Source organism: Monodelphis domestica, chromosome 7 (genome assembly GCF_027887165.1).
Source record: "Monodelphis domestica isolate mMonDom1 chromosome 7, mMonDom1.pri, whole genome shotgun sequence".
NCBI classification, from domain to species: domain Eukaryota; kingdom Metazoa; phylum Chordata; class Mammalia; order Didelphimorphia; family Didelphidae; genus Monodelphis; species Monodelphis domestica.
The window spans coordinates 135,750,881-135,760,666 of NC_077233.1; the positions used below are offsets into that span (position 1 = coordinate 135,750,881).

The 9,786-nt window shown below is 41.8% G+C and overlaps 1 protein-coding gene across 1 annotated transcript; it reads left to right on the forward strand.

Annotated features, from left to right (window-relative positions):
- Window positions 1-4,935: 4,935 nt before the first annotated feature.
- On the forward strand, window positions 4,936-9,345 carry TUFM (Tu translation elongation factor, mitochondrial). The gene is made up of 11 exons (XM_007499460.3): window positions 4,936-5,249; window positions 5,682-5,722; window positions 5,865-6,030; window positions 6,331-6,497; window positions 6,742-6,846; window positions 7,034-7,198; window positions 7,548-7,680; window positions 7,822-7,926; window positions 8,038-8,189; window positions 8,324-8,443; window positions 8,945-9,345. The coding sequence occupies exons 1-11, from the start codon at window positions 5,207-5,209 to the stop codon at window positions 9,116-9,118; spliced, it is 1,371 nt and encodes a 456-aa protein (XP_007499522.1). The 5' UTR covers window positions 4,936-5,206; the 3' UTR covers window positions 9,119-9,345.
- Window positions 9,346-9,786: the final 441 nt, after the last annotated feature.

Here is a 9,786-nt window from a genome sequence, read left to right on the forward strand (position 1 = left end):
ACCGAGGAGCTCACAAATTCAGGGATTGTCCATGAGGAGGAAAACACAAAGCTGGAAATATCCATTCTCATTTTAACTTGTCATGGACCTATGCTTAACAAAAACAAACAGAAAAGCCCCCCCCCCCCCAAAGACTGTGACATATCTCAGGATTCTAGTCTCAAGTTTTTCTGGAAAAGCACAGGCCATATTCATCATGTGCTTCTGGTATCAGCTGACATTGCTACTCCTGGGGAGGATGTAGGGGAGTGAGTAGAAGAGAAATTGCTTCTTCCCTGCTACTTTGGGTACTAGAAACCCAAAGAAGAGAAAGTTCATGAAAAGAATAATATAAAATGAAGAGAGATTTTTATTTCGCAATTTATTTTGAAAAATATTAATATTCTCTCCAATTAAACTATCCTCCAATTAGACAAGAAAAGAAATAAGAAAACTCTCACACACACACACACAAATGCATAGTCCAGCAAAAATAAATTCCCACATTGACCCTTCTCAAAAATGTATGTCTCATTCTACATTTTAAGTCCATCAGCTCCCTGATAGATAACATTACATCTTTAATCCTTTGTATCATGGCTTATTGATCAGAGTTCTAAAGTGTTTCACAATCTATTGTGCGATGATCAACTATGACTTAGCTATTTTCAGCAACCCAATGATCCAAGACAATTCTGAAAGACGTATGATGAAAAATGCTATCTGCCTTCAGAGAAAGAACTGATAAAGACTAAATGCAGATCAAAGCATATAATTTTTCATTTTATTTTGTTTGCTGATTTAGGGAGAGTATAGGGGAAGGAGGAAGGGAGAGAATTTTGAACTCAAAATTTTAGGAAACTAATGCTAAAATTGTTTTTAAATGTAATTAGGAAAAATAAGATTGGGAAATTTTTGTTTTTTGTTTCTTTATAATGTTGTTTGAGTAAGTTGTTCTAATTCTGCTCACTTCACTAAGTGTCAGTTCTTAGACATCTTCCCAGGTTTCTCTAAAACTATTCATTTCATAATTTCTCACAGAGCAATAATAGCCTATTGTATTCATATACCATAATTTGTTTAGCCATTCCCCAATAAACAGACTTTACCATCTTAGTTTTCAGTTTCAAAATATTATGGAAAGAGCTGCTGTATTTTTATACACATGAGCCCTTTTCCTCTTTGATTTCTCTGGGATATAGCCCTACTAGCAGTATTGCTAGGTAAAAGGCATGTAAAATTTATAGATTTATGGGACATATTTCTAAATTGTTTTCCAGAATGACTAAACCAATTCAAAGCTCCACTAACAAAGCCTGTTTTACTTCAACTACTTTGTCATTTTCTCTTTTTGTCAAATTTGCCAATGTGATGGGAATAATATAAAACCTTAGTGTGGTTTTAATGTGCATTTCTCTAATTATTAATTGATTTGAAACATTTTATTACATGGTTGTTGATAGCTTGGATTTCTTCCTTTAAAATCCCTTGTTTCTGTTCTTTGGCTATTTATCTATTGGGGAATGGCTCTTATTCTTCTAAATTTGAATCAGTATATCTCAGAAATGAGACCTTTATAAGAAAAAAGTTGTTGCAAAGATTTTTCCCCAATTACTTTTTCTTTTCTAATTTTAATTGCATTAGTTTTTTGTGCAAAACCTTTTAAATTTTATGTAATCAAAATTATCCAGTTCATCTTGTGTAATATGAATCTGACCCCCAGAACTACAATTCCCAGCACCCCACTCTCCTCCTCACTTTACATGCTGATGTAGGCAGGATATACATTTTGTGTAGCCCCACTTCTCTCTTTTCCTGTGATCCCATTCAGTGGAGGTGGTTTGAGGTGAGTGGCAGGAGAATCTACTCTACATGGCCTTATATTTTGTTAGACAATTACCTTTTTATTCCTTACTTCAAGTGATTATAAAATATAATACTTGGAGTGTTGGATATTAATTTAAATCTTACAGTCTTCTATGATTCTTTCTCCTGTGTTTGGTCATAAATTCTACCCAGAAGTAAACTTACACAGCTCACTTTTATAGACTACAAGAAGGATAGTTTTGACAAGAACACATACCCCCAGCTTCTCAGAATATGGTCGTCTTTTTTTTTTTAAACCCTTATCTTCCATCTTAGAATCATCTTTAAGGTAGTCTCAGTCTAGGGACAATAAGAGAAATTTACTATGTTTTCTCAGCAAGAGACTATGGCACCTATGTGGCTCCATGTGAGCTCTTCTAACAAAGATCATATCTAATTGATTGTCTCAATCTGCTGTTCACTGCATTGATCAGAGCTCTGACCACCCCTGCTACAAATATAAGCTCCATAGTAGGGGCACAAAGTACTTTAAGAACTCTGAAAAAGGAAATGGTTCACTAAGTAGGAAGCATTTGAGCTGGTCCTTGAAGCTGGATATAGTTCAACTAGATGAAAAGTATAAAGACATTCCAAGTGGAACAAACAGACCAGAAAACTAAATTGTACTTAGGTGAACAAGTTGGCTGCAGTTTAAAGATAAAGGAAAATGGTGAGAGCTGAGATGGGAAAAGGTAAAGTAAGCAGTGGTCAAATGGTAGAGGGTCTTGAATTGTAAGCCAAAGAGTTTGGATTTTATCCTGTAATAATAATGATGGCTCACATTTCTATAGAACTTTAAGGTTTTCAAAACACTTTCCTTCTCACAACTTTGTGAAGTAATATGGATGAAGTTAATTCTACTGGGTCTCATTCAAAGAATTGTTTGATGACTATTTCAAGGAAACAAGCTTTATTACAAGAGAATATAGTAACAGTAGCTAGTATAGTAAGTAATTAAAGTCCTGTAAGAAAGAAGGAGGTGTGGTAAGTAAAGGTAGTCAGAGAGTAAGAAGTATGAAAGGTGTGTGTGTGTGTGTGTGTGTGTGTGTGTGTGTGTGTGTGTGTGTGTGTAAGGGTTTTCAGGAATATTTTTTATCTTGCTTAGTTTCTGTGTGGGATGAGATTCAGTATGTAATTCTCAGAGTAGTATTTGGCTTGTAACCAAAAATTTCAAGACCCTTTAGTATTACTATTCCTTGGAGTAGAACAGCCCGGCCTCCCCCCCCCCCACCCCCGCTAAAATTTTTAGTTTTCCTGACTTATTTTCAAAATCCTTGAGAAGAGTTTACCTATAGCCTGGGAAACTTGCCAACTCTAGGTTGAAGGAGTAAAGAATAGGGAGTTTCAAAAGTATCTTTACTGTAATAGGCTGAAAATCCCATGATAGTCAGGTTTCATAGGGGTCTTTAGGGGTACATAATGTTGAAAATCACAAACTCAAGATCTGAAACATCACAACTCCCCATGCCCCATTGGACAGAGGGAAGGAGAAGAATCTTGCCTTCAGGACTATTATAAAAGTCTGAGATTGTAAGTACAAGGAAAAAGGACATTTTTGCCCCTAGAAAGCAGCTTGTGTGAGCAGAATCCCTTTTCTTTCCCTTTCCTTCCCCTTTCCCCCTTCCCTCCTGTCCACTGTTTTCTCCAAATAAAGCTGCTTTTTCTCTGCCAGCATCTTATCAAGTTTCCTGTCTGTTCATTAGAGTGATTTCTGGGGGTATAAGTCAACCCCGCCACCCCCCATTCCACTCCACACAATTACTAAGAAGGGGTTATTTGTTTGCACAGTTGTTGCCCTGTGTCTCCAAGGAACTGATATCACTTTACCCCTGGTTCACTCTGCCCACTGGGGGGAGAAAATTACTGTGTAAATAGGATGCTAATGATATGTTAAATAGCCTAGGGCAACTTTAGGTCAAGCTTTGCTTTTTCTGCACAGATTCTAAGAAAGGTGATGAGTGTGGAAATTGAGCATTTTTTGAATCCAGCTAGTTCTGTGTGTGACTGTGAAACCTAACTACCCATATTTACTGTTCAGAGACCGCATCCAAGGACCCAGGGTTATGGCTAAAGATTGATGTGAGGATAATTGTGTATCTAAGCAACTCTTATGTCTTATATGAAAGGTAGCCCCATACTAATCAGCTAATTATTGTTTCTGTGTTCTTTTGACTTGATAGGATTTGTGGGCAATTTCAGCCCACATCAATATGAGCACTATTTCCCCCATTTTGTAAATGAAGAAACTAGGGCTGAGAGAAATGAAGTGACATATCAAGGTTACAAATTAACTAAGTAACAGAAAGGATATATGAATTTAGGTCTTCTGACTCCAAGACCAGTCATTACTCTTTCCATCACACTACAATACCTGCTACAAGTCTTGGAGAGGCCCTGAAGGTTTCTGATTGTAATCAGAGCTGTGTTTTATAAGAATGTGTTTGCTGGGTGAATCAGAGAAAGATGATGTTGGAGGCAAGTGTTAACCTGGAAAAACAGAACCACTAAAGCAGTTACAAAGAACAAAAGTCTTTAATCATGACAAGGGAGGCAATGCTCTTATGACTGCTACAAGGACTAAAACATCCTTTCCTAGGAAACATGTTGTATGTTATGTATGTTGTATGCCCTTGTCAGATTGTAAGCTCAGTAAAGAAAAGGGACCATCTTTTGTATTTGTTTTTTCCAGGACTGGGCACACTGCCCTAAACATAGTAGAGTAAGGGATAGGTACTAGATCCAATTTCATTGATACAGGATGCTCTACCCAAAGAGGAAACTCTCCCCCAAAGGACATGGGACTCCTTTCTGCAAGAGCACTAAATAAATGCTTTTCTTCATTCATTCATAAATTGTCCGACAGGGGTCAGAAAAGCCGTAGTTGGGAAGGGGCTCCACCACCACATCACTTCATGTAAACTGGGAAATTCCAAACGTATCCTAACAACGCCCCAAATGCTCCCATCCAGGATCCTACACTACAAGGACACCACAAATCCCAGGAAGCCACTCCAGCTATGGGTGTGGGCGGGTGGAAAGTGCGGGGGCGGGGTTTCGCTGTTCCCGGCGATGCATTGTGGGAGATAGACGCTTGCTGGCCCCTCTGGCCTTAGGCCGAGGTTCCTTCCGGGTGATCCACTGCACAGCAAGTCCGCCACAGACGTCCTAGAGGGAACCTCTCCGCAGGCTCTTTGACCTGCCTTTACGTCATTTCCGTTCGACGGAAGTAACCTCCAGGTCCCTGTGCCCTTAGCGTCTCACACGCTTCGCCGGTCTCGGTCCCTTTCCTCTCTGTTGCTCCCTTTCCTCCACCGCTTCCATCATCCCTTCCCTTCTCCGCCTGCCCCCACTCTTCGTCGTGATGGCCGCAACCGTTATGTTCCGTGCACGGCCCGGGCCCACCGGTTAGAAAACGGGGCGGGGAAAGTAGTTTTAGGTCCCTTTGATCGCAGGGTTGACCAAACCGACGGGGAGGGCTGGTTTAGGAAGGAAACGAGGGAAAGAAGAGTGGATGTGGATCCAGGGAAATAGTGGAGGAGCATCAGGGAAGGAGAAGGCGAGGCTGGGTACCTAAAAAAGGACGCGAGGGAAAGAAAGGAGGGGGAGGGGCCTGCTGGATGATGGAAGAAGGCAGGGTGGGGTGAGACCTAGGAAAAGGAAGAAAAGGGGGGTTGCAGAATTGGGAGCAGAAGGATAAGGGAAAGGAAGAAAGGGGTTCTGGGATGGTAGAAGAGATGGGAATGAAGAGGTCTAGGAGAGAATGGGCTGGGGCATGCGAAGAGTAGGGAAAGTGAGACCATCTGCCCTTTTCTACTCCAAATACTTTTTCTTCTCAGTTTTTCAGAACTTCCAGCTGCTGCACAAGTTTTTGAAACAGGTAAGAACAGGTTGAAGGAAATCTATTAATGGAGTTATCAGTCTGTTTACTAAACACTTAGGTCATATCTTTTCCTCCAACCTTCCAAAGGGCATGGAATTTTTTTTCCCCTGTTGTATTGATCAGTTTCCTTTCTATTCAGGCCCAACTTTCTAACCCAGGGCAGAAGCCCTCCCTTCCCTTGCTTTCACGGAGCCTTGCTGTTGAGGCCAAGAAGACTTATGTGAGAGACAAACCCCATATTAATGTTGGCACAATTGGCCATGTGGATCATGGCAAGACTACATTGACAGCAGCAATCACCAAGAGTAAGGATGGGGAGATATTTGTATAGGGGGAGAACAGTGTTTTGGTTAGCACCAAGGGTAAAAGAAATTATAAATAGGTGGGAATTTTAAAGTAGCACTGATGAGGATATTTTTAAGTCCAGGAACCATGATGGGAATAGAAAAAGAAGCTAAAAGTATCTGGGAAACGTCATTTTTCTTTGCTTTGGGTATAGGATCTAGACACTGTAAGGGTAAGGAAATGATTAGAAGGGGAGGGGATAGAGTACCAAATGAAGTGTATATGTTCCCTTCAAATAATTCCTCTCTTCTGGTTTCAAGTTTTGGCAGAGGGTGGTGGGGCCAAGTTTAAGAAGTATGAGGAGATCGACAATGCACCAGAAGAACGAGCCAGGGGAATTACCATCAATGCAGCCCATGTGGAATATAGTACAGCCACCCGACACTATGCCCATACTGACTGTCCTGGCCATGCTGACTATGTCAAGGTGAGCAGAACACACTTGGACAGCTCCAGGCAGAGATGGCTGAAGGAACTGGGAGCTCTGAGGAAGATAGGAAAATGTTGTGGTTGTAAAGTGGTCTTTTGGTAAGAAGAAAGCAGAAAACAAGTTAGAGGTTTGAGGGGAGGACTTAAGGCCCTGGGAAAAGGGCCCAGAGAAGAAACAGGCAAGAAAATTTGAAAGCCAAGAAGGATTTCTATGTTCAACTAGTATCATTCTCTGTCTACAGAACATGATTACTGGCACAGCCCCACTGGACGGCTGCATCCTGGTGGTGGCAGCCAATGATGGCCCCATGCCTCAGACAAGGGAGCACCTGCTGCTTGCCAAACAGGTACCAGTCTCTTCAGGTGGGTCCTGGATAGAGACTCAAATCCATGGTAGAGGGAAAGAGAGGCAGTCCTTACACGAGCTCTGAGGTGGGGCATGGATTCATTGGGGCAAGTAATCAGAATCATTTTCTATATGACTTTTTAAAGTTTTATGTAAACCTTATAACAAGAGCGATTTTCTTTCACTAGATTGGTGTGGAGCACATGGTAGTGTTCGTGAACAAGGCAGATGCTGTCCAGGACAATGAGATGGTGGAACTAGTAGAGCTAGAAATAAGGGAGCTGCTTACTGAATTTGGCTATGATGGGGAGAAGACTCCTGTCATTGTTGGTTCTGCCCTCTGTGCCCTTGAGGTAAGGGGGAGAAGGCTCACAGGTTGGGAGACTTCTCCCTGGGGTTCTTTTCCCATTCTGTTTCATGGAGTGAATCTGTTTAGAAATACCTTTGAGGGGATAGTGATGGAAAACAACTCCCTTACTTGGTCACTCTGCTGCCAGTGACGCTGTCAAAGATAACAGTGAGCTGGATTAAGTTTAGGTCTGACCCACTGTCCTTAAGACCTTATAGAGAAGTTGCTGGAAGACAGAATAGGAACTTTAGGCCATGTACTACATCTCCCTCCTGCTGCTGCCTTGTACTTTCATCTCCTCTCAGAGAAAAAGCTGGCCTTTCCCTGACCCTGTGCCTCTCCTCTAACCCCAGCAACGGCAGCCAGAGTTAGGGGTGAATGCTGTAATGAAACTGTTGGATGCTGTGGACACTCATATTCCTGTGCCTACTCGGGATCTAGAGAAGCCCTTCCTGCTGCCGGTGGAGTCTGTTTACTCCATCCCTGGTGAGATTATAGCTCTACATCTTCTCCAGCTCTTTCCTGCTTCCCTTGACGAGTGTTTTATCCTTAGTTAGGACCGTCCCTGCTTGGTATTTTTAAATTCCCAATGATGCCCTCCCCACATTTTAAATTCCTTTGTTCCAGGCCGAGGCACAGTGGTGACAGGGACTCTGGAAAGAGGAACTGTGAAGAAGGGAGATGAATGTGAATTTCTGGGTCACAGCAAGAATTTTCGCTCTGTGGTCACAGGTAAAGCCTACATTCCATCATCAATCTTCCTATTTCTTCAGTTTGCTTACATTAGGCTGAGGCCTTATACCCCCTTCCTGTTCCTGCCTTGAAGTTGTTCTCCTGTTGCAGGAATTGAAATGTTTCATCAGAGTCTGGAACGAGCTGAGGCTGGAGATAATCTTGGTGCATTAATTCGGGGGCTGAAGAGAGAGGATGTTCGACGGGGCATGGTGATGGTTAAACCAGGCTCCATTCAGACCCATCAGAAGGTTGAGGCTCAGGTAGGCCATAATTCAGGGAAAGAAAGAAGTGTCCCATGAGTCCCTGGGCTTTGTGCTTCCTTACCTTGGGTCTATTTCCCTTTTTCAGATGTGACATGAGGCAAAGGCTTCTAATTGTTTGCTTCATTTTCCAGGTTTACATTCTCAGCAAGGAGGAAGGTGGCCGCCACAAGCCATTTGTCTCACACTTCATGCCTGTCATGTTCTCTCTTACATGGGATATGGCCTGCCGGGTCCTTCTGCCACCAGAGAAGGTGAGTTGAGTTTGTTTAGGAGCCTGTTGAGCTTCACTTTTGTCTTCTTATGCCCAGGACTTAACACAGCCTGGCACATAATAGGCACCTTAAATGCTGCTTGATGAGTTTCCTTCTACCTACAATCTCTGTTCAAAAATAGACAATAGCCTGGAGGGGTTGTTAATGCTTAATTTAGGTTATATATGGATGGCGATGATTTCTGTATTTTTCCCCACCCACAGCTTATTAACTTGAGGGCAGTGATTCATTATCTAGGGCAGCTAGGTGGTGCAATGTATAGAATGCTGGCCTGGAGTCAGGAATTCTCATCCTTTTGAGTTCAAATCTGGCTTTCCTAGCTGTGCAATCTTGGGCAAGTCATTTACTGTTTGCTTCAGTTTCCTCATCTGTATAATGAACTGGAGAAAAAAGAAAACCCAAATAGGACTCATGAAGAGTAAGACATGATTAAAAATAAATGAACAATTCATTCTTGACACTCCCCCATTTTTTCTCCAGGAGATGGCCATGCCTGGAGAAGATCTGAAACTAAACTTAATCTTAAGACAACCCATGATCTTGGAGAAAGGTCAGCGTTTTACCCTGAGGGATGGTGGTAAAACCATTGGTACTGGCCTGGTCACTAATATATCTGCTATGACTGAAGAAGATAAGGACATCAAGTGGAGCTGAGTTCAACTCTGGCCTTCTTTCCGTCATTGGTTTCTCACTGGCTTGAGTCAAACTCAAGTGCAGGAAGTGAAAAAATAGCCCTCAGGCTTTTCCTGCCATCTCCAGCAATGCTCTCTTGGGACTGAGGGGCCTAAAAAGTGTTGTGCAAATGGTGGAGTACATGTGTAGTACCTTGCTATTGTACAGATTAAAAGATTGGCCATTGGCCTTTGTTACCTTGAAATAGATGATTGCAATTGAGGGTGTTTTCTTTCTGAGATGACTGGGGTATAGTATCTAGTGTGCTGCACCTGTAATCCCACAAGTCCTTGCATTTAGTTTCAGCCAGCTCATTTCCTTATTTGCAAAATGGGAATAAGGATACTCCTGCTACCTACCTCAGTATTACTGTGAGAAGTGTTTTCATAACTTATAGAAATGTTGAAACTTATCATTAAGACAGGAGCTTAGTAGGCAAGAACCAAGTTCATAATTCTGTAAAAGCCATAGGCTTTTTTAAGCAGGGGTGAGAAGTGTTGCTGCCAAAGCTGCCCTGCTACAAAATTAGTTGTGGAAAAGACAAAACTAACACTAATGAAATGTGTGTTCTTACCACCTCTAAAGGAATAGTTCTAGTTCCTTCACTAGTCCCATGCCTCTCTGAATATAAGAAATTACTCATTTCAATT